Source organism: Staurois parvus, unplaced genomic scaffold, assembly GCF_062004578.1.
Source record: "Staurois parvus isolate SC_StPar_1 unplaced genomic scaffold, SC_StPar_1.0 ptg000546l, whole genome shotgun sequence".
Classification (NCBI taxonomy): domain Eukaryota; kingdom Metazoa; phylum Chordata; class Amphibia; order Anura; family Ranidae; genus Staurois; species Staurois parvus.
Window position 1 is genome coordinate 4,510,598 of NW_028318342.1, and position 25,905 is coordinate 4,536,502.

The 25,905-nt window shown below is 38.1% G+C and overlaps 1 protein-coding gene across 1 annotated transcript in view; it reads left to right on the forward strand.

The window, feature by feature from the left end:
- The window catches only part of CRIM1 (cysteine rich transmembrane BMP regulator 1), a 1,025,033-nt gene extending 1,000,968 nt beyond the window's left edge, over positions 1-24,065 (forward strand). Inside the window, exons 14-17 of the mRNA XM_089690902.1 lie at positions 3,247-3,441; positions 5,871-5,990; positions 9,884-10,071; positions 19,696-24,065. Of these exons, the coding sequence (XP_089547028.1) occupies positions 3,247-3,441; positions 5,871-5,990; positions 9,884-10,071; positions 19,696-19,872 (680 nt within the window). The 3' untranslated portion in view covers positions 19,873-24,065. The remainder of the gene's footprint in view (positions 1-3,246; positions 3,442-5,870; positions 5,991-9,883; positions 10,072-19,695) is intronic.
- The last annotated feature ends 1,840 nt before the right edge of the window (positions 24,066-25,905 follow it).

The window sequence follows — 25,905 nt, forward strand, 5'->3', positions numbered from 1 at the left end:
TGTCCACTTTAAGCTTCTGAAAGTTGTATTCCAAATATTATTGCCTATCACTGTTCTGTGTATTGTTAGTTAATAAGCCCATTAGTACTGTATGTTCTATACAGTAAGTCAACTGTCTAAAAACTCTTAAACTCCTATCTAAATGGAAATAAATTATAAACTAGCAACTTTGTGATGCTGACACAGTGGCAGCACAGCATAAAAGTGCATTATTCATTTTAATATGTGAGAAAATAAACACAGCTTTGCTTAACTTGCTGAATAGCATTGTTGCAAATTTTATAATGTAGATGTTTGTGACTAGCTGTGCAGCCCTGCATGTTCAGCGCTGCTATTGGCACTCTATACCTGCTGTTCATTCAAATTTTAAGATACACAGAATGATTGCTGCACTTCCCTTCAACTGCCATCCAAAAGTACTACTTTAAATTTCAATATTTCTATACAATAAATCATCCTGCTTTCAGTATCCAATTGTTCCATTGTGTAACATCTGTTTTTATAGAGTGAACAGAAACTGATGAAGTTGCTGCCTTGGTGAATTAACACTTTATTTTCAGTTTACTTGTGTATCAAAATTTAGCAAAAAAGGAGCATACATTTTTTTGTTATACTCTGGTGTAGACAACGGTGTTTCTTGTCAACAAATAATATCTGGACATAGCACAAAGTGTATTTGTATGTACAAATGTAATGCATACCACTATAAGGCCCCAATCACACTTGAGCCAAGCCTCACTTTGAGTGACATACAGAGGTGGCTCAGGAACCAGAAACCACGAGTGCCCCCAGAGCAAGCAGTTTACTATGGGTGCACTTAGCAGGTGGGAGGGGCCAGAAGCGTGAGAAGAGGAGGATCGGGGCTGCACTGTACTAAACAATTGCACAGAGCAGGTAAGTATAAGATGTTTGTTATGAAAAAAAAGGTGAACCTTTACAAAAACTTTAACTGCTTCCTGTCCACCCACAGCCTAGAAACCGTGGATGGGAAGCAGCTCTAATGCAAATGAATGTACTTGTATGTCAGCCTGCATCAGCAACTCACAGAGCTCACATCTGGGTGCTCGGTGATCCGTGTGTCACCTGTAAACAGCTGATCACATTACCCGCTGTGCAAGGGTGATCAAAGACATATACATATGTGTCCAATCACATGGTAAACAATAGAAACAGATCCCACAGCTGAATCAACTTTAGGAGAAGGTCCTGGTGCTTGCTGGACTTTCTTGGGGTGCCCTGAAGCTTTCTTCAAAACAATTGAACCTCTCTCCTTAAAGTTCTTGATGATCCAATAAATGGTTGATTTAGGTGCAATCTTAGTAGCAGCAATATCCTTGCCTGTGAATTTCTTTTTGTGCAAAGCAATGATGACTGCACATGTTTCCTTGCAGGTAAATTAATATATGTGTCATTCTCAAAACTTTTGGCCAGGGCTGTACACTTAGCTCGAATATCTGTAAAAAAATTTAAAAACCGTTAAATGCATGTTTTTGCAATTAGAACTGCTCTACTTCCATTCAGAATAAAAAGATGCCACATGTAATAGGAACACCATGCCACTTTCTTGGAGCTGGTGTCTGTCAACATAATTTATGACACATACACAGAGCCCAGGCACTTCAGCATATCATGTCCTCTATTTCTGTCTCTGGGTTTAGAAAACAATTCAAAAATTAAGACCTACAAAAAAAGCAAAATATACTTACCTTTTTCCCTGGTCCTGGTCTCTCAGTGCTGCCATTTCCTGAGTGTGGTGGACAATCAATTCAGTGTTTCAGGTGCTGCCTTGTTGGCAGGTCCCTAACAGTCCCTTTGCAATAACCTTATTCCTCTTCTGCATCCTGAGAGAACACCACTGCTGGATAGCCATTAGGAAGTATCCATGTCAGGCAAATACTGGCATGGGCAACCGAAGAGAAAACTTGTGACTGCATCATAAGAAAATGAAAATTTGGAAATTGTCATTTTTTTTTAATTGCCATTTCTGTTTCACTTACTGTCTAATTGACCACCTGTCACAAGGAATGGAGAGGAAATCTATCCAGCACAAACAGCAATAAAAAGACTTATATTTGAGCCTGCTAAAATAGAGATATTTTTTTCCTCCATCCCCCAACACACACACACACACTTACACACTTTTTTAAAAATAATTTTTCCTTTTACTAGCTTTAATTTTTTTTGTATGAATTGGCAATCCCTGGTATCAGTGGGGCATAGTTGACATAGGCTCCCTTCAAACTAAGTAATGCATTAATGTTTCTGTGCAATAAGGTGTGCTGCTTTATGGAATTTCAATAATTTTGAATTGGCTGGCAGTACACCATAACACAGAAAAATTCATACTTGACCCTTTTTTATGCAAAGCATTGCATGGTATGTTCAGTGCAAATACATTGCCTGTTACTGTAGAATTGCATTAGGGTGTCATTCAAAATGAATGGTACTACAACACACTATAGTTCTGTGCATGTACTCTGGTAAATCTCTCAATATCAGGAAGGGACCCAAAGCTGCCATCATGCCTAAGTCCCTATAGAACCTTAATCCAGCCCTATGTGACTCCTGTCAAGCTGTTTGGCAGCAGAGCTGGTGTTAGGAAGCATTCATAAAACATTATATGCTCAAGAAGTAAGGCCTGCTATATTGTCTGTAAATACAGACATCATACGGGGGATGTACTGATGAATACTTAATTTTTACAGGAACCGCAGCACACAGTAGACATAGACTTTCCTCTATTTGCTTAAATTGGGTGTCAGTGGAAGGAGGTGATTGCATAACAAATACTGCAATATTAAAGGTAAATATAAAGGTAATATATTTCACAATGAAATTGGCCTTAAGAAGTATAAATGTAACTTTATTGGGTTGGCTACAGGTCAACTTTGTCAAGGGAGTTGTGCAAAATGGGACTGCTTTGTGATGCTAAAACAGCTTAAATGTTTCTTGCATTGTAGGATGACCTGCTATATGTTTTATATTTGCTGTTCATTGGTCTAAGACTTTAAGAAGCACACATTCCATCTGTCAGTTTTAAAAAATATGGATATATACACCCCTCCACTAAATATCTGAAAGAATAGGCTAGTTTGCCTGTGGCACTAGTACTTTTTAAGAACTCATATTCCCATCTATTTGGTTGTTTGGAAACAACTGCCTTTGTATATATGTTTTACATAAACCCCAATTTATAACTAATTCATAAACTCAACTGTGGCTAATGTGTTTCCTTTATTTTCACAGAGGATACAATTCCAAAGAAGGTGGTCTGTCACTTCAATGGCAAGACATATGCTGATGAGGAACGATGGGACATTGACAGTTGTACACATTGCTATTGCTTACAAGGACAAACACTTTGCTCTACAGTTAGTTGCCCACCTTTGCCATGTGTGGAACCAATTAATGTTGAAGGAAGCTGTTGTCCCATGTGTCCAGGTAACTATATATTTTACTCTGAATCAGTCTTTCTGGGCTGATTTTTTATTTTTTTTTACATTCTCTAATGTTTTGATGCCTCCACATATGTAACTATGTTATTTACATTTTATATTATGCTTTTGTGTCCTTATACAGTATAGAATATATTGTACTGTGCAGACGTTTTAGGCACTTTAGAAAGACAGACTACTAAAATATTTATTTTAGATGGTCATTTTATGTCTTCTAAATTATGGTGCCAACAGATGAAAATGTATGAAAGAGTTCCAAATATACCTTTGCAAAAATCGAAACAATACAATAACATACTGTATGTGGATGTATTTAAAAAAACTAAAATATTAGTGGATATTTTTCAGTCAAAAGTTGTGAGCTCTTTGACTATATTTTTGCTCTTTGCTCTAATCAAACATCTTTACATTACAGATTAAGCCTCCACGCACACGGGCTTAAAATAACGTTGCTCCTAGAGGAGTTTAGCATTTTGCCTGTAGTAGCAGCTAATCTTATCCTATGTGCCCATGCCAATAAAGTAGTCTAGAGACGTTTTTTAAGTTCAACGTTTAGAGACAGAAACCCTTCTGTGTGTTTTTTTAGAGTTTTTCTGGCAGAAAAAAACACTCCAAATTTTGTGAGTTTTTTTTGGCCAGGAGCACTGGCCTTTTTTTTAAGCCAATGTGCATGGAGCCTAAAAGTAGCAAAAACAGTAAGCTGCTATTGCTGTGAAGTTTAGATCAGCTGAGAACCTAACTATATGTTTATAGTGGTATTATATAAATGTGAAAAAGTCGAGTATAAATGCAATGCAGGGTAGTTGATACCCTGCTTATTCTTTTCAAGCAAGCGCTATCAAAGAGAGATTATATTGGTTGTTATAGCCACTACATCCACTAAAGTATATTTATGTATTTCTACTAATGTGATACTAAACCTAAAAAATTTTTTTCATCTTGTTGCATTCCTTGCAATAAGGTAATAAACATCCTGAAGTTTACATGTTCTCCCTGTGCCTGTGTGGGTTTCCTCCAGGTACTCCGGTTTCCTACCACACTTCAAAGACATGCTGGTAGGTGAATTGGCCACTGTCTAAATTGGCCCTAGTATGTGTATGTATGAATGTGAGTTAGGGACCTTAGATTGTACACCCCTTGAGGGTTAGGGACTGATGTGAATGTATAATATATATGTAAAGCGCTCCGTAAATTGATGGCGCTATATAAGCACCTTAAATAAATAAAATAAATAAATACATTTTCAGTTTCTTTGGTTTCCCCCTTCCCTGTGTGAAAGGGAAGAGAGAATAGAACCAGCGCTGTGCACAGCTGCATTTCTTCTCCACTCTCTTCCTCTTCACACAGGACTCGAGCAGCAGCAGAAGCCAAATGCAGTGAAGAGGAATTGGGGGGCAGGGCTAAGTACCACTGTGTGTGTTTATAGAGTGTGGCTCCATAGACACACAGCTCAGAAGCGAGCAGGCACTATGGGGTTTATTTACTAAAGCTGGAGAGTCCAAAATCAGACTCCCTTCTGCATAGAAACCAATCAGCTTCCAGGTTTCATTGCCAAAGCTTCATTGAACAAGCTGAGGTTAGAAGCTGATTGGTTTCTATGCAGAAGGGAGTCTGATTTTGGACTCTCCAGCTTTAGTAAATAAACCCCTATGTGTCCACGTAGCAAATGGCTTGTTATGGGGACACGCGAAGAAGTTTGTTATTTTAATTTAAAAAAATATATATATAGACTTTAGTAACACTTTAAATGTTTGAAGGTCACATAAAAATATTTGTGCTTTCAACATATTGGGGTTTATTTACTAAAGCTGGTTCACTCAGAATCTCGTGCATTTCTGCATGGAAACCAATTAGCTTCCAGGTTTTATTACTAAAGCTTAATTGAACAAGGTGAGGTTAAAAGCTGATAGGCTACCATGCACAGGTGCTCCAGATTCTGAGTGAACCAGCCTTAGTAAATCAACCCCATTGCATAATTTTACATATATTTTTATCTTTTCGAACTTCTCTATCATGGCACCTTAAATATCCCTGATGTGGCATTGTATAGAATTGCTCCTTGGCCTACTGATTGGTTTTTTTAGACACTGAGGTTTGTACATTGTGGGATATTGGCCACGTATTTTCCAACGCTTTATCGTGACCAGTTGTCTGGAAAAATCAGTAAGTTGGCTACAGCCCAGTTATGACAATATGATTTTCTTAAAATTAATTAAATGAAATATGTTTTCAACATTCGCGTAAATAACATAGCGAAACTTGTCTTGCATACAAACAAAAAAAAAAATGCCTCCAGTCATGATAGCATTGAAATTTGCCATTGTTGAGATCATATGGTTTAGGATTTTGGAAAGGTCTGAAATCTACATGAAAAACAAATTAAATGGATGCATAAATTAAATCCATGTTTTACAGAGATGTATATTCCAGAACCCACTAACATCCCTATAGAGAAGACAAATCACAGAGGAAAAAATGAACATGATGGCTCTCAATGGCCAACACCAAGTGAGAATGATATTCTCCACCATAGAGGTAAGTACCATATGTTATCTGCCACAACCAATTTTTGTATATTTACTAGCTGTTTATTGGGCATTTGTGTTTACTATATGAAAATTATGTGTGCCACTCTCAGCCTGATATAGAAATTATGCTATTGAAACAAACATGCATTAACAATTCCAGGTCTTTATGTAATCCTTTTTCCAGTTCATATCACCAGCTGGTATGGATTATGCACAAACACAGGAGTCAAGGTAACACCACAACATAGGCAGCAATTATATAGATATAGGGGATTTTCCTTAAAGTGGACTAGCTTAATGGGATCCTAATACATTCCTGAAGCACAGCATTTCTATGTTTGCACAGAAGCACAAAACGATGTAGTTAAATACAGTCCTTATAGCAGGGATTCTCAATTAAGGTTCTGTGGAACCATAGGGTTCCTCCAGAGGTTGTTAGGGGGTTCTTTCAGAGGTTGTTAGGAATTCATTGAGTTGTGGCTGATTGACCTCCCATGGTTCCAGGTCTAACACCATTTGGTAGAACCAATGGGATGACCCCAATTAACATTCAGTTGTCTGTCACTTTCTGAACACCACTGTAAGAATGTAATTTTTCCAATGCAAGGGGCATTCTTTCCACTGACACCTGATGAATAATATTTGCAAGGGTTCCTGAGACCTTAAAGTTATTTCAAGGTTTCCTCTGCTATAAAAAAAAAAAGTTGAAAAAGGCTAGCTTATAGGATGTCTCTGATATACAAGTTGACTTGGACGCACTGCTTAAATGGGCAACTACGTGGCAAGTGAGGTTTAGCATTGATGAATTTAAAGTTATGAACTTGAAGTCTAAAAACATGAATGCATCATACAAACTAGGGGGAAACAACTGGATGAATCGGTGATATGGAAAGATCTAAATATCCTAGTTGATCAAAGACCTAATAGAAGCATACAATATCAATCAGCAGTTTCTAGCGTAAGCAAGACACTTCCTGTATAGAGCGAGGTGTAGACTGAAGAGAGAGACACCCAATTCTGCTTGGTTTACAGAGAATTAGTAAGACCTCATCTGAAATGTGTTCAGTTTTGTTTTGGATACCAGTTCACTAAAGCAGGGCAAATAAATTAACCAGTTAAAGGTCAAATGTGCCCATACTATGGACATTAAAGTATTTATATGTTCTTTCAAACAAGCAGTAAAAGAGATGTAACCCTTTCGCTGCCAGAGCTGTTTTTGCTTGTTTTTGCTAGAGAATAAAATAGTGGTAGTTCCAAATTTTATGTCACATGATATCACCGCAAAGGTCTAGGAAGTGCAAAAGTTCAGTAAAAAATACACTAAAGTAAATTTTAGGGCAAACAAACGCAATACATTTCCCACATTTTTGGTAAAATATAAAAGACAAGGTTGCACTGAGTAAATTAATACCCAACATGTCCAATTCAAATTCTTAGATGCTGGGCTTTAATACACTGCTCAAAAAAATTAAAGGAACACTTTGAAAACACTTCAGATCTCAATGGGGAAAAATATCATGCTGGATATCTATACTGATATGAACTGGATAATGTGTTAGGAATGTAAGGATGCCCCCTCGTTTGATGGAAATGACAATTATCAACCTACAGAGGACTGAATTCAAAGACACCCCGAAAATCAAAGTGAAAAATATGATGCAGCAGGCTAGTCCATTTTGCTGAAATTTCATTGCAGCAACTCAGAATGGTACTCAATAGTTTGTATGGCCCCCACGTACTTGTATGAATGCCTGACAACATTGGGGCATGCTCCTAATGAGATGACGAATGGTGTCCTGGGGTATTTTCTCCCAGATCTGGACCAGGGCATCACTGAGCTCCTGGACAGTCTGAGGTGCAACCTGGCGGCATCGAATGGACCGAAACATGATATCCCAGAGATGTTCTATTGGATTTAGGTCAGGCGAGCGTCGGGGCCATTCAATGGTATCAATGACCTGCTGGAGGTCATTTTGTAGGGCTCTGGCAGTGCTCATGCTGTTCATTCATGCACAAAAGAGCAGATACCGATCCTGCTGATGGGTTAAAGGACCTTCTACGGCCCTGTTCAGCTCTCCTAGAGTAACTGCCTGTCTCCTGGAATCTCCTCTATGCTCTTGAGACTGTGCTGGGAGACACAGCAAACCTTTTGGCAATGGCACGTATTGATGTGCCATCCTGGAAGAGTTGGAATGCCTGTGCAACCTCTGTAGTGTCCAGGTATGGCCTCATGCTGCCAGTAGTGACACTGACCCTAACCAAATGCAAAACTAGTGAAAAACAGTCAGAAAATATGAGTAGGAAAAAAATGTCAGTGGTCTCCACCTGCAAAACCATTCCTGTTTTTGGGGTTGTCTCCTTGTTGCCCATCTAGTGCACCTGTTGTTAATTTAATTAACACCAAAGCAGCTGAAACTGATTAACAACCCCCCCTGCTACTTAACTGGCCAGGTCAATATCCCAGGAGTTTCATTGACTTGATTCTATACTCTGATTAAAAAGTGTTCCTTTAATTTTTTCGAGCAGTCTATAACAGATAGGTATATAATATGGCAAAGTGAGCGCTCTAAAATAGCAGCTGTGGCACTAAAATGTAACCAAAATAAACCTTCAAACAACTGTAAAAATTAGAAGTGCAGCGCTGATAATCATAATAAATGATAAAATGATAAAATTTATAAGAGTTCAATATAATGTGAATACACGATCCTCTCTGTAGCAAATTTCAAACAGGCTTGTGACTGGAATCAACAGTAAAAATGTGCACTCACTGGAAGCGCATAGGTAATGCGCATATAAATATAACCACCAAGGATCCTTTAGGTAGGCGGAATGTGTCAGTTGTATGGTGAGCTTCCTTCTATGGGTTGGCCATCAAGTCTTGGGATATTAAGGAAATTTGCTAGGTCCAGAGGTCCCCCTTAGGATGGATGGGTGCTCAGCCTGGATACAAGGCTCCCTTCCTCTGGGTATTCAATTCGATGAAGGTCGTTTGTAAGCTTAATAGCTCCATATAGGAGCCATAAAAGAGGTGCCCATAGTGTAGTATTTATGAAAAAGCTTTATTCCAGTTTAAATGGTTAAAATAATAGGCAGGGTAGTAATGCAGAATTAATGCAGAGTTAAGCAGCACTGACCCTATTAAAGATGGCCGCCGGGCTTGCATGTGGCTCCAGCGGCGATGACGTCACGTTGTGTCGGTTCCTCCTTTTTACAGTCTGTAACAGATATTGCTATTGGGATATACTGAAAAATGCACTTAAACCTTTTCCTTGTATCTTCAAATATTGCTTATATAGCTTCCACAGCTGTTGGTGCTTACTGCAAAAAGACTCTGAATCTGTTATGGCTTTCTCAAATTATAATTGCTAGAGTATTTTAGGAAATACTTCAGACAAGGGTAAAATAAAAATGCAGCTCCTGCAATACTCGTCCTATCTCCAGCACTGTCCCCTGCACACTTACCACTCATTTCCAGGTTAAATGACACCCAGCTATACTTATCCTATCACTGGTGCCTCCCCTGCCCCAAAATCATTCAACTCACCTCTTGTGAGCCCAAGCTGTCTAGAGGTGCATTATCAAGCTGCCCTGGATGTGCAGGAGATATCTGCAGATAATGGGGACTCTTCATTGCTTGGCACTGTTCTCTGCAGGATTCAAGTTCTGCCCACCGCTGGAGGAAGGAGGAAAGAACCTGTGACTGACTGAACCTTGAAAAAAGCTGTACATACTGTATGTACATGTATATACAGTATGTACAGCCATTTAAACAGATAATGCTGGGGAAGTTGAGCAGGAAAGGATTATTGAAGGTTGGGGGTCACATTAAGTGGAAATGAGCTTTAACATAACATTTCTTTTTCATGCTGCAATTAGATGGGTTTTTTTTCATTGTAGAAATGGGTCATCTTAAAGTGAACTACAGGGAAGGAGACAGACCTCGGCCCAGTGAAGATGCCTCTCTTCATTCAGTTGCATGGGTAGCAGTCCCTATAATGACAGCCCTTGTGATCATCATAGTCCTTCTTCTCATCAATCAGAAAAAGCAGTGGATTCCAGTACCTTGTTACCGCACTCCTACCAAGGTAAAAAATTTCTGCTAGAGTGAATATGTATGTGAATTGAGAATATGTATATACATTGTATGTATACAGTATATGTATGCATATATAATTATTCTATTTATCTATCTATCTTTCTCACTCTCTCTCTCTCTCTAGTTAACCCCTTCACGCTGACGTCACACAAATATTTGGCCTCACAGAACTGGGCTTTTTTTCCGTGGGGCCGCATATTTGCGTACCTGTCTTTGTGCTGGGAGTGTGCTGCACAGCATGCTCCCAGCGCAAAGACGGGGGTGTCACTGAGAGGTTTGATCTAGTTCAGTGCCAGGGTTAGTGTTTGGGTCAAGGTCAGGGTCAAAGGTCAGGATTTTTTTTTTTTAATTGGTGTCAGTGTCAGAGTGTTTTAGGTAAACCCCCCCCCCCAAAAAAAAACAAAACAAGATGTGCACTATTGTTTCTGGGCTGTAGTACAGGTACAAACAACAAATAACATACACATACAGGTGAAACTCGAAAAATTAGAATATCGTGCAAAAGTTCATTTATTTCAGTAATGCAACTTAAAAGGTGAAACTAATATATGAGATAGACTCATTACATGCAAAGAAAGATAGTTCAAGCTGTCACTTGTCATAATTGTGATGATTATGGCTTACAGCTCATGAAAACCCCAAATCCACAATCTCAGAAAATTAGAATATTACATGCAATCAATAAAACAAGGATTGTACATAGAACAATATCGGACCTCTGAAAAGTATTAGCATGCATATGTACTCAGTACTTGGTTTGGTCCCCTTTTGCAGCAATTACTGCCTTAATGCGGCGTGGCATGGAAGCTATCAGCCTGTGGCACTGCTGAGGTGTTATGGAAGACCAGGACGCTTCAATAGCATCCTTCAGCTCTTCTGCATTGTTTGGTCTCATGTCTCTCATCTTTCTCTTGGCAATGCCCCATAGATTCTCTATGGGGTTCAGGTCAGACGAGTTTGCTGGCCAATCAAGCACAGTTATCCCACGGTCATTGAACCAGGTTTTGGTGCTTTTGGCAGTGTGGGCAGATGCCAAGTCCTGCTGGAAAATGAAGTCAGCATCCCCATAAAGCTCATCTGCGGAAAGAAGCATGAAGTGCTCCAAAATCTCCTGGTAGATGGCTGCGTTGACCCTGGACTTAATGAAGCACAGTGGACCAACACCAGCAGATGACATGGCTCCCCAAATCAACACAGACTGTGGAAACTTCACACTGGACTTCAAGCATCTTGCAGTGTGTGCCTCTCCATTCTTCCTCCATACTCTGGGTCCTTGGTTTCCAAATGAGATGCGAAAGTTGCTCTCACAGAAAAGAGGACTTTGGACCACTGAGCAACAGACCAGGTCTGTTTTTCTTTAGCCCAGGTAAGACGCTTCTGACGTTGTTTGTTGTTTAGGACCGGCTTGAAAAGAGGAATACGACATTTGACGCCCATGTTCAGTATCCGTCTGTGTGTGGTGGCTCTTGATGCACTGACTCCAGCCTCAGTCCACTCCTTGTGAAAGTCCCCAACACTTTTGAATGGCCTTTTCCTGACAATCCTCTCCAGGCTGCGGTCATCCCTGCTGCTTGTGCACCTTTTTCTTCCACACTTTTCCCTTCCACATAACTTTCTATTAATGTGCTTTGATACAGCACTTTGGAAACATCCAACTTTTTTTGCAATTACCTTTTGAGGCTTTCCCTCCTTATGGAGGGTGTCAATGATGGTTTCCTGCACAACTGTCAGGTCAGCAGTCTTTCCCATGATTGTGATTCCTACTGAACCAGATTGAGAGACCATTTAAAGGCTCAGGATCCCTTTGCAGGTGTTATGGCTTAATTAGCTGATTAGAGTGGGACACTTTGAGCCTAGAATATTGCACCTTTTCACAATATTCTAATTTTCTGAGATTGTGGATTTGGGGTTTTCATGAGCTGTAAGCCATAATCATCACAATTATGACAAATCACAGCTTGAACTATCTTGCTTTGCATGTAATGAGTCTATCTCATATATTAGTTTCACCTTTTAAGTTGCATTATTGAAATAAATGAACTTTTGCACGATATTCTAATTTTTCGAGTTTCACCTGTATATGGTATCACTGTGATCGTCAAGAGCTGGGAAATGTATTTTGGGTTGTTCTTTGGTGGTAGGTTATGGTTGTAACACAAGAAACACACAGCTAAATTTAAAAAAAAAATGATTTTTTTTTTACTATTTTGGGCCAGTTTTCCTTTGATAATAAAAAAAATCAGGAGATAGCCATTACCAGTTACCACCAAATGAAAGCCCAATTTGTCCTGAAAAAAACAAGGTATAATCCACCTTGATGTACAAAGTAGTTGTGATGATGTGTATGGTTTTACTAACACATTTCAAAGTTGCAAGATTATGCTTAGGCGTTAAGATTTGTTTTACCCTTAGGCGTAAAGGGGTTAACTAGCTATCACAGCTCTCAGAAAATCATGTCTGCTTAATTATCTTGGCTCTTTTTCCTGTCCTTACTACGTAAACTCTCAGATATGTAACAGAATACAGGAACAAATATAGGAAAATGTGATGATTGTGTGTTAAATTCAAAAATATCTTCATTTTCTCTGCATCCCATCTAACTGCCCATATAGAATAGCCATTAATTTTTACACACACATCAGGCATCCATTTTGTATGCTAAATGTTTCCAGTAAGGTTCACATGAGAACAGTACACTCCAGGCACTAGGGATGACAGTTGATAGGAAACAGAGTACTTTTTTGTCACTGCAATTTAGTATTAGTAAATCCTGCCAAATGAGGCAAAAGTAAACATAAAAATGTTAGTAGCCAATCCAAAATAATCTTTCAATAGCTGTTAAAATGTAAAATCCGATTGGCCAATGTTGCTGAACACAATTGCTATTTACAAAGGGTTATTTTAAAAAGCACCAATGTGAACACACCACAGCTTTTTGTTTTTTTACTTTTTTTCTTAAAACTTGAAAAACACGTGCATTTATGACCACTTCAGCCCCCTTCATGACCAGGCCATTTTTTGGCGTTTAGCACTGCGCTACTTTAACTAGTAATTGTGCAGTCAAGGGAAATTTATATTATTTTCACACAAATACAAATAAAGCTTTCTTTTGGTGGTATTTGATCTAGGTTTTTTATTATATCAACAGAAAAGACTGAAAATTTGGAAGAAAAAAAGTATTTTTTATTTTCTGCTATAAAACATATCCAATGAAAAAAAATCTAATTTGTTCATAAATTTAGGCCAAAATGTATTCTGCTACATGTCTTTGGTAAAAATAAATCCCAATAAGTGTATATTGATTGTTTGCATGAAAGTTATAGTGTCTACAAACTATGGTATATATACTGGAGTTTCTTTTTTTTACACTAGTAATGGTGGTGATCAGTAACTTATAGTGGGACTGTGATAGGGCGGAGGGCAGTCTGACACTGGATGGGAACTAACTGACTAGAGAACTGACACATCACTAGTGACACCAATACAGTGATCGGTGATAATACCATACATTGTCACTGTACTAATGACCCTGGCTGGGAAGGGATTAACATCTTGGGTTAAATGTGTGCCTAACAAGTGTTATTGTGTGCTTTTATGTGCTGCGTTTTACTTAAAATCGCTTTGTTCCTTCTCCCTGCTTTTTACAAAGAGATTGTTCCCTCTGTACAAAGACCTGTGTTGTTTGTCAACACAGGGCTGTGGGCTATGATTGGACACTGCCAATCAGCAGGTCCTGGCCATGAAGTATTGGCTAGAACCTACTGACAAAATTTGTCTAATCACAGCAGGAGAAAAGACCATATTCGAAAGTAATGATTAATGATTCAGTGGTCTTAGTGGTTTACCCCAAGATTCAGTGTTGGGACCCTTACTTTTTAACATATTTATAAATGATATAGAGTTTGGGATTAAAAGTACCATTTTAATCTTTGCAGATGACACCAAGCTATGTAGTGGAATAACTTTCTTAAATTATGTCTTCAGTTTACAAGCAGATCTTAATGCAATGTTTGATAGAGAGTTTTGCTTGCGTCTTTTAAGGTTGCTTAAAAGCCAAGGAAGCAATTAAAACTCTATAGTGTACTAATATTTGCTACATATTACTACAATATACACATGCAAATATACAGTATTTGCTACAGTATACACATGCCCAAACTATCAATCCTCCCAGCAAATTAACATGGATAATGTATGCAAGAGTATACTAATCTGATACTTAACTTGGGTTTCCTGGTGATGAAGTCTTCTCATGGCTAAAGTCGTCTAAACAACTGCTTCCTCCTCTGTCTCCAGAACAACTGTTTGTTCCCTGAAATCCTCAGAACAACTGTTGCTCCTTTGTCCCTCAGCAAATGGCTTGTTCAGAGTTCTCCCTCACTTCCTGCTACCTTTTTTCCTTCTGTAAGGAGCTTCACAAACTAGTCCAATGGGTTTTTAGCATATCCGTGGGTGAAGCCTAGCTTTCAAAACAACACATGGTACTAAAATCAATCCATTAATTTATATCTATGCTATAAAAAAATCACCACAAAAATAGCCACAGCAAAACATTGGGCCACTATCTGGCAAATGAGGTTTAATGTTGGTAAATGTAAAGTTCTTCACCTGGGGGCTAAAAACATGCATGCATCATACATACTAGTAGGAGAACAGCTGGGGGAGTTCTGGTAGATTATAAACTTAATAGCATGCAATGCCAAGCTGCAGTTTCAAAAGCTAGCAAAATACCATCTTGTATTAAAAGAGGTATAGACTCCAGAGAGAAATAGACTTAATTTTGCCCCAGTACAAATCATTAGTGAGACCTCATCTGGAAAATGCAGCTTTGGGCACCAAAAAGGATTTTGAAGAACTAGAGAAAGGGCAGAGAAGGGCAACCTAACTGATAAGAGTCATGGAAGAGCTCAGCTTAAAGGTTATTATAGAGGACAAGGGAGCATTCATTACTGCTATAGGCACTGGAGCAAATTGGACCATTTGGGGTTTTTTTGCCTTCCTGTGGATAAGCTGTGGATTTAGGATTCTGTGTATAAATGTTTTTTTTCTGTTGCTTGAACTTGATGGAGTTGTGTCTTTCTTCAACCTAACTATGAATCTTCACAGAGCAGCCTTTACCAAACTGTATAGGGAAGTGCAGTGCAGAGAACCTGTTTTCACTTTAAATACCCAATTACATCCTTTTTTTAACTGCCCTGCACATGACTTTACTTCACTTAACATCACGTTAGTATGCCTGGTGTGTTGAAAAAAGAAAAGGATGCAGATGAAATTTCTGCAAACAGGTACAGTACATATTTTGCAGGAGTTAAATTTCTCATTTGCAATGACATATCCCCATTGAGTTCTCCTAAATAAGATCATTATGATTCTCAAGAAGTTTTCCATAGCAATTGAAAATGTTGGCTTTTGTTGGCCATGAAATGATATGAGGTGCTGTTGCCTCTCCATCCACCTGATTCATTCATCATAACATTTCTACCCCCATATCCTATATTAACGAGTATGTAAACCCCAAAAATGTACTACTCATATTTAACAGACCAAAAGGTAGCAAATAAAATATTTAAAGTGTTGTGCTATAGTTGTCCCATGAATGCAAAAGAACCTGTTGATCCTACCAGAAATCCAATGAGTCTGTTTTAGAGATGAGGACAGAGGGAGGCATTCTGTAGTCTTAACACACTTTCTGTCCTAGGGTGACAATGCTGCTCTTCCACAAATAAAGTACAGTGGATGAAAATAGAACTACAAAGTACGAATAAAAAGAAAGAAACCTAAAAAGGAATACTAACACCACATCTAAGGACTTCTAAACTGCAATAAAGTATATTTTTATTATATTTTTGTTCTCAAGTACACATTTAAAGCTGCCACTCTCATATGGAGGATTCTGCCTCTGGACCACTCTTTCCTCTTTATGCTTCCTCTAGTACATGCCTCAGTTCCCAGTATCCATGCTAGCAATGTGATGGCTTATTCCACACACAGAGCTATCCTTCCTACGGCTTTCCTGTATCATGTAAAATGTGTACTGGAGGCTTCTTGCTTCAGCTTTACACCTTCATTAAATGTAATCCCTTCTCCCTGTGTACTCTGTCCCTCAGTGTTCATTTACTCCTCCTAGCTTTCCTTTGCAAAAGAACACCTCCTGTTTACTGTCTGCAGACAAGTTTTCACTCTCATGGGTAGTAAGGCACTTCTCTCTGCCTGCTTATCTCCCCAGTTTTGCACTGCCCCCCCCCCCACACACACACTCTTCTAAAGCTGGCCATACACAGCTTGAATTTTATCTGATTCCTGGTAACTGGCCAACATTCAAGTCATGGGTGGCTTTGCCGATACCACCTGGCCCAACAGACTTTGGCTAAGGAATAAAAAGATCTGGGCAAAAGAAGGTCAGACACTCATTAACACAGCATCCTCAGAAAGCACTCAGTGACACTGTTAGCATGATGGTGCTCTCAACCAGTTCAGATTCAGATCAATAACTTTTTGTACCCAATCTGTATCTAGTGGAAACAGAGAAGGCAGAGAAGTCGAACATGGCTCTCATTCCCTCATAAAGAGAACCTTTCACCACAATAACAAAAAGTATTATAAAAAGCAAACTTGTGCCCTCTCACTTGACACTTTGCACTCCTTTTTTCCTTGAGTATCTTAAACACTCTGTTCGGTTCAGCGTTCACACTGACATATCCTTCTCTCCTCATCACCTCTCCTGATTTGATGGTTCTACATACTGTATATACCATCTGCACTCCTTTCCTGCACATACTGCCTTCTGTCATACCCTATGCACTTCTTTCTTGCAGTTCTATTCATTGTTATACCCTCCACTCTCCTCCCCTGCAATACTGCCCACTGTTTTACACTCAAACTCCTCTCCCACACATATAGCTGATGATCATACCTTCTGCTGTTCTCTACTGCACATACTGCCACTTTGATACTCTCCAGAATTTTCTTCTGTGCCTACTGGTTACCATTATACCCTCTCATTCTTTTCTTTGGCATATAACATACCACCATTGCACTGCTGTCATACCCTCTGCACTTATGTGTAAATACTAACCACTGCCACAGCTTCTGCATTTTTCTCAAATTAAAGCAGCCATTGTCAGCGCTGTATGTAGCATCAACTACATATAGTGTACAACGTTGTGTTTTGGCAGCGATACAGGACTTTGCACATTCTGCCAGGAACAGCTTCTCAGCCAGTCATAGGAAGCCTTGTATTTTTTATTTCACAAAGTTTTTATTGGGTTTTTTAAGTTTTGTTTTGAGAATATACAAAACAATCATATACAATATGATGCACAAGTAGTAACAGAGGCAAGGGTGTAATAGCAAGCAAAAAAATTTGGAAACGACACTTGAAATTACATCTCAAGCTATAAAAGGTACATGAGAGTGCACATTCTCAATATTAATGGGGACAAATGCTGCCTCAGGAAAGGTAAAGAAAGAGGAGAAACATTCTAGAGAAATTACTCCATTCTACCCTCCAGCCCGATTCCTGCATCACCATAAAGCCCAGTGCACATCGTTGCCTCACGCTGATATTTTAAGAGTGTGCACTATAATTTTGGACCAAAATCTTGAAGCTTCTGAAGGGCATATGGGCTAAAATAACCCCTATGCAGATCATTTGTTCTCATGACCCACCATCATTAGGAATACTAGCCCATATGCCAGTTGTTCTGGAATTGTATGCCTTTAGGAGGCTTCCCTGCTTTAAACAAATTGAATAGTCAACCTGCTTCCACTAACTACAGGAACAGAACTCATATATTATCCAGCATAAATGCACTACAATAATATATTACTGTAGGTACAATACTACATTGTTTCTGCTGGTTATTATGATTATCTTTGAATTTACTGTGTGCTATTTTGGCACTTCAAAATTGTTTCTCTTTTAAATTAGCCCCTAAATCCTGTGATAAACTTGCATGTTTCTCTATGAGATAATTGTACATAGCATTCTGTCATGCCTTGCGGAAGCGAAGCAAGTTAAAGCACTAAACCAGAAAACTAATATCGTGAATATTTGAATTTCGGCCCAAGGCAATATCGCTTGCTTTGCATGTCTGCTCACACAATCACATTCAGAACATTCCACAAGGGAATGTAACATTTAGGTATTCCAAGAGAACATTATAATTTTTCCTGTGCACTTAACCCTTTCCACACAGGTACAGTAGTGCACAAAGATGAAATGTATAAAAATGCATTCCCAAAAAGCATTAAACAAAACAAAAACATACTGTATACTATCTTTAATAACTATAATAATTGGTAGCCACCAGCCACCATGTATGGCCAGCTGCTTTTTCAATCCAGATAAAGTTGAACTGCAGTGCGATATCCTCACTAAGATGTGCTGAGATTAGCTGAAATGGATTCATTTGTACAGCTTCTGTCAAATATACCTTTTGCTCAGTGGAGATTCTGGTGCAGTCAAGCAACTGTATCGCATGTAAACAGATTGCATGATGTGTACCAGTTAATGGCATTATCACAGGTATGTGAAACACCACAATTATTTATATCTGTGTAATTGATGAGATCTTTGTGCAGATGTAGAAAGGAAAATACAAAACTAACTGTACATCTGTATCACCTATTAAGAGCAGTGCCAAGTGAGCAACCCCTTGTGGTTATTGTGCAGAGAGGAAGATTCACAGCAGGACCCAGAAGATTTCAAGATTTTGGCTACCGCTGTAGTAACACGAACTACTACAGTGATTGTCAGCTTACCCAGTAGCCCCTCAGGTGTGATGTATGCATACTTGCACTGTGCCAAGCTGGACCAATATAAGTATGAAATAAAGATTATACATGGAGTTTAGCATTAAATGGTAAACTTTAATTGTGGTCAGGCTGTTGATATTCAAGTATTAACATATTCTTAACAAGCAGTAAATTGGATGTAAAAAAAAAACTTCACTGACCTCTATAGCTGCAGGTACATGAATTTTTCTTCAAATTTCAAAGCATAAAATTGTTGCAGTCAGGTCATCTTGCCTCCCAACTTTTTGTGTTTACAATAGATATTTAAAGGTTGGAAGGAAAGTACTGAGAACTATTACAATGCTTCTGCTGTGAACTTTGGAGTTAAATTGCTCCACTGTGCTGGGAGCTACAGAGATCAGTAAGTACTCATTTAAAGACATGGGTTATACACCTCCAAGATTCAACGCTTCTTTAGGGAGGATATGCACAAGTGATCAGTTGTGGCCAGAAAACTGTACAAATCAGTGACAAACTGACAGGCACTGCGGGTACTGTAATATTTTCTCCAATAAAAGCATATTTAAGTTATTTTAGTACTTCTATCCATCACAGCAAAGTTCCCAGAAATTAAGAAGGTGGCATTGTTAGAAAATTTTGAAAAAAGGTAATAAATAGAACAAAGAGGAATTAAACTGAAAATTGGATTCATGATTTGATTGATTTGGACACCATTCTGCAAGGGCCTGCTTATGTGTAGACTTATGATTGATGGCACCAATTTTAGATTTGCCCAGATCAATGTATTGGTTTAAGCAACTGTGACATTAACCTCTTCCAAGACTGAATGTAAACATTCCTTTTGTGTTTCAAACAGCCAACCTGCTTGAACAACCAGCTGGTGTATGTGGACTGCAAGAAAGGAACTATGGTACAAGTGGACAGCTCACAGAGGATGTTAAGAATGGCAGACCCAGACTCTAGATACAGTGGCTTCTACAGTATGCAAAAGCAGAACAACCTTCAGGCAGATAATTTCTATCAAACTGTGTGAGGATTGCCTAAACAACTATATCATGGATTTGTTTTCCTTTCTAAAGGAAAAGAAAACAGACAAGAGGATGGGAAAAGACTAAAGCCTGCTATATAACAAAAATAAACTAGAAATGTGCACTTGCTCATTGGATTGTGTGACATGTACTGCCAATACCTTACTGAGACGAACTCTTGTCTCCTGCAATGTGCCAAAACAAACATTCCCACTTTCCCTTTGTAACAACTGACCAAGTGTTTTCTTAGAACCAAAGTTTGGAGAACTGGCTCATACATATCTGCTTGTAACATAGCTGTAGAAAAGTTTTCTTTTTTTTCTGGTTTGTTGGGGTGGTGGTTTGGGGTACCGACAATGGAGAGGTCACATGAGATTAAGAGGATGAAGACAGGAGGAAAGCAAATGCGGTTAGTGGGGCACTCAATTTCTTTTCACAAAGTTGGTCACATTGTCAAACCACGCACATGTAATAATGGAAATTCCTGCACCCCTACTTAAAGACATTGGCTTCTCTTGCATCCGAGATTCTACATATGTGTCAAACGACAAAAAATGAGGTTGATCAGAGTGATCTTTGCAGTTGTTAAGATTGTTAAGCACTAATTATGCTAAAGTATAAATCACAGCCATAGTTATGCTGCAATTACTTTTTCCTTTCTAAGATGATCTCTTTACACATGTATAGAGGAAATGGTAACTTATAAAAAAATTTGCAAAAATAGATGATAGCTGCCATACAGTAGAAATGAGGGTAATGGTTCTGAAACTATATACATTGTGCTGCTTTTTTAAATAGCTAATTGGCCAGTTGAATTCAGGCAAATTTACAGAGGGCTTAGTAAGTGTTATTTTCATCCATAAATCTATATCTATATCTGAGCACTGGATTTTTATTTTTTCCTAAGAGCAGTATTTAAAGTAGACATTGTAAGATCTTCACTATGCTGTTCAAAATATTTCTTTTATAATGGGTATTGTTTTGTTTTTTTGTTTTTGGGGTTTTTTTGTGTGTGTATGTGTGGGAGTGTGTGTGATCTTTTGTTGCATTTTTGTGCTATGAAGAGAAGGCTTGACAATGTTGTTAATATATTTGATGCCAGGGGGGTAGTAGATGTAGGTAACATTAACAGAAAGCCATTGGCATTATCTTGCTGGAAATATAAGTTGTGCTTCAAAGAAGTGGAAAGAGTAGACAAATGCTTTGTTTTTATTTAGATTTTATTTTATTTTTATGTTTTTACGGTTTGTTTGGTTTTTTTGTGGATGTTTTACTTTACTGGTTATGCAAATTAGAGAACTGCTACCCTACTTGGGTATTGCTTAATTTTGTATTATTCAAGCACCTTTTTCAAAGCTGAGTTTAAATTAAATGAATACATAAAGTAAAAAAAAAAAATATTAATTAATAAGAGGAGATTATGCTTCTTTGAACTTTAGCATTATAGGAATATTTATGTAAATGTATATTATGCTAAAATGATGACAAAGTATTTGTATATATATATATATATATATAAAATATATATATATAATTTTATATGTTTTTTTTCCTGTTGAATGTATTTTTAACCAAGAAAGAAAACTTTACCCATGAGAGACGCATTAAAAACCAGCATTCCATACCAATGCTTAACAGCTTATCAGCTTGGAGAAGGACAAAGGCAATTTTATTTTACCTGTTTTATTTTCTTTTTTGTTTGTATGTGCGTTGTCTCTGTACTGGTTCACGTGTGTTTGTGTGCATAAGCATTTGTGTAAAATGTGTACATGTGCGTGTGAACCTACAAATTCTAGTGACTTCAGCAATAAGCAAACGTCCTGCTATTTGCTATACTGAGTTTAGGGTGGGGGTATATTAATTTATTATATAGTATATGCTTCTGTTGTCTCTATTTTGCCAAACAATCCCGGGTGTTGGATCCTGGTGAACTGGTGTTGCAAGGTGACGTTAAATAAATTAGTCATGGAAGGAATGCATTGCAAACTGACAAGAAAAATGTTTGGTTATTGAAAAAGCTTTGTGGTGGTGTTTATTCTTTCCTTTATTAATTGGATACATCAAATACATTGTAGAAACATATATTGATTTGGATCATCTTACCTTTTTTCAGGTTAGTTCCTCTCTATTTAAAACTGAAGTTTAGTTTTTTGGGACACAGCACCAAACACATTAGTTACCTGTAATGATATGTATCCCATTACATGCAGGTAGCTGCTTTTAGTAAACTTTGGTAAACTTCTCTTCAGGGCCTCCTTCATAGCCTCCAGTTATTGTCCTTAGCAGCTAATGTTCTGGTGTTGTCACAGCCGTCACTTTTACTGAGAAATATTGCACCATTCCCCTGCCCTATCAGCTGTTTATATTGCTTATATTACTATTCTCCCAAAATACATCATGGTCTGTGAATGGGCGGTGGAGATCCTGTCATTCAACTGCGCAACAATGTAATGTAGTAATACAAGTATAATGAATGGCAGGGAGGGCAGAAGGGGGTGGGTGAGTGGCCCAACTTTTCTCAGCAGCAGCTGCTGTTAACCCTCATAGCACCAGAAGGCAGCTACTCAGAGCAGTATCTGGCAGCTATGAGAGAGGCACTGAAAGGAAGATTTTCACCAGAAGCAGTAGCCTGCACATAATGATATAAAACCCACTACACATAACTAATTTGTTTGGTGCTGTATCTCCCCCCCACAAAAAGGAAGCTAAACGTCAGCTTTAAAGAATTAATGTGGATAATGGGAAAATATTAGATAAAAATGAACTTTCATGTCATACTGTATTATGCAAATTTAACATAGTTAACATGTACTAAAGTAGACCTCTTGCCTACATCCATTACTGGATCAATGCTCAACTTTGATGCCAACACCGGCGGGTATATTTAAAACAGAAAACTAGATGTAAAGTGCAGCAAATAATTTTATCCAATCGGGAGTTATCTTTCATAGCTCTGACTGTTCTAAACTTTCACAAAAAAACAAATTGGTTGCTGTTGGTTGTTCCTCTTTCCATTGTTTTACATATTAATCCTGCCTGTGTAGGCAACATGTGTAATCTAAAGGGGTTTTCTACTATTTTCATTAAGGAAAAAAATTAACTATCCCTAGTGGGGTAATATTTGGTTTTCCAGACCCCCAAAAATCCCCTAATTGAAGCAAGTCAAGCTGGATCTTTCATCACCAAAAGTGACTCCATTGTTGTGTGAGGATTTTCAGTTTCTCAAGCTTCTCTTAAGGCCTAGTTTAGATGGGCTTCAGGAGGAGGCATTTGACAAGCAGTTTTCTAGTGTATTGAATGTTTACTGAACACCTTCCCCTGTTTTTAGTATTGTGGAAAAAGAGTTAGTAAACATAAGAGTATATGGTGGACATTGGTGTTGCTTCACTAAAAACATATTGACTTGTATTGTTTTTTTTTAGGTGGTTGCCAACCATTTATAAACAATCAAACAGAGTTTGAATGCCCTCCAAATGCCTAAGCAGACATGTAGCTTTATACAGGCATTTGCAGAGCATTATTTGCTGATGTTGATCAGATTTTCTGTCCATCTGGAGAATGATTTCTGTGATGAAATTGTCCCATAATGCTCCAGGGGGAGAGTAAATATCAGCCTTTTTTCCAACATGGCGAGCTATGTACTCAGTATGGGTGAGCTCATACTTACTGCTGAGTCTCACACAGCTGTATGATTCTACATTGCCCAGCTACAGTGATTACTTCAGAAACAAGAAGGCTTGGCAGGATGTTTGAAAATTGAACATAATGCTGAAATACCACTTGTCCATATATGAAATTGCATTTGATAATATTTCCAGATCTCTGTACAAATATTTCATATGATTACAGAATATGTACAAAGTTTAAATTGCATGTTCACTTTTTTCAGTGAGCGAAAGGAAATAACTTTCCTTTGTACACTAATTCCTCTGAACTTTTATTAATAAGAATCTTTGATCAAAAAGGAAAATGTAAATGCTACTGGGATGTAACTCGTACAATTCAAGCCATCAACATTGCTATGTATATTTCTTAGTGTTGTAAATGCAGTGCAGATAAGAAAAATAGTATTTTTATATGGTTTTCCTTCAGGTATCATTAAAATAAAACATTGCAATGGATGAAACTCTTTATGGGACAGATTTTGATCTGCTGAACTCTTTAAATAAATTCATTCTTTTGCTGTTTAAAGCACCAATTCATGGAACATGTTTTATTAAGTTGTAGTAAACACACAATTTTAAGGGCTTCATGTACTTATGTACGTATGTGCAATAAATGTTTACAGTATTTCTTTTCCAGAATCCTCACTATCAGGCTTATTTAAATAACTAAACACAGAAAGCAATAAAGTTTTACATCATAGAACCAGATTTAACTTGATGAAAGTCAACTCATTGATATAACAGCTTGCTCTGAGCTGTTGCACTTTGTACATTGCCTTAATACGTTTGTTAGAATCTGAATCAATTTTGTAAAACTAGCCATAGACACTAGAGGACAGTTAATGTACAGGCACGATCCACCTGCACCCATGCATCTCTGCCACCTTGCCAAAGCATGAATAGTTTCCTCAGATGACCTCAGGTTACCTAATTTGTATTTGGACACATAGAGATAAAAGCACGCAAGAAACACCTCTGGCACCAGTAGGAAAACAGTACCGGATAGTTAGGATTTTCTATCCTATCTGACAGCTATTCCCCCTGAGTTAATTGTGTCTGAAAGAAACATTGATCCACCAGACTATTATCTAGTGTCTTTGGGCAAATTATGTTTGATACTTTAAGCCAATTGCTTATTAAATATAAGTCCTTTGGTTTTGTCTGCAAATACTAACATTAAAGATAAGCACCAGTCCAAACTGAAATGTATACAGAGGGTGTTCTGTCCTCACTACACATTCCCTGTGTGTAACTTGACATGCAGCTAAACCATCCTATTATGCAATAAGCCAGACTGAGTGTAATCTTGAAGCTTTATTAACAAAACAGTGTGGAGTGAAACTATTAAGAAAAAACAGATAAGAATCACTTATAATCAAACATATAGAAAACACATTGAATAGTTAGGCTATAGATGGCAGAAGATTCAAGCGATGCTGCCTTTAGGGGATGCAAAAAGATGAAAGTCTTAGTCCAACATGTGCTCTGATAGCTGGCTCCTTCTCTCTCAAAGTCTGAGCTCCCAAGATGCATCTCTTTCACTTCTCTCAGAATTATGGGAATTTACCTTAACTCTTATCTAAACACTCTGTTTTCTGAAAAACAGTACATTTATTACTGGCATCTAGTGGTCAAATTTGATATTGCAGGCAGGAAATACCTACATGTTCAAACTTACATGCCTACATGCTCAGTACTTCAGATTTTTTGTCAGGCTTTGCTGTGTACCACAATTTCACTCTACTCCCTTTGGTCAGTAATTTGGACATCCTAGAATGTAACATCTGGCACTGCTTGAATACTAATTACAGGTTTCTTGCTTTCTTTATTATACAGAAATGCTGATAATAAAAATGCTATCACTAAGACATTTTCCACAGCCATCAAACATATATAAACCTGCCTTTACGTTTAAAGCTGAGAGAAATGGCATAGTGATAGCAGAGTCTCCAGACGGTGCACTCATACTGCCCTTCTAATGATTCATTGTTCTAGAGCAGTGAGTGCTTGTGGATGCAGGAGATTAAAGATTTAAATTCAATTGAATAAACACTCTGATTTCAGTACAGTTGTAGCATTAGCTGCAGCACATTACAAGCTCAATTATTGCTTTCACTTGTTGCCTGGAATTAACAGACATTTATTTTAGAACTATATTAACCCCCTGGCATCGGCGCCTCCCAGCCCTTTGAGGGGTTTTAAATGCCGGGAGGCAGGGTTTGTGATCATGTGACCATCATGATTGGCTGTCACAGTGGTCAAATGATTGGAAAGCTCCCGTTTGCAAGTAGAGATCAGGATCTTTCCATTAGCCACCAATAACTGTTCTGGGAGCACGTGGGAGGGGCTTGAGATCATGTGACTGCTGTGATT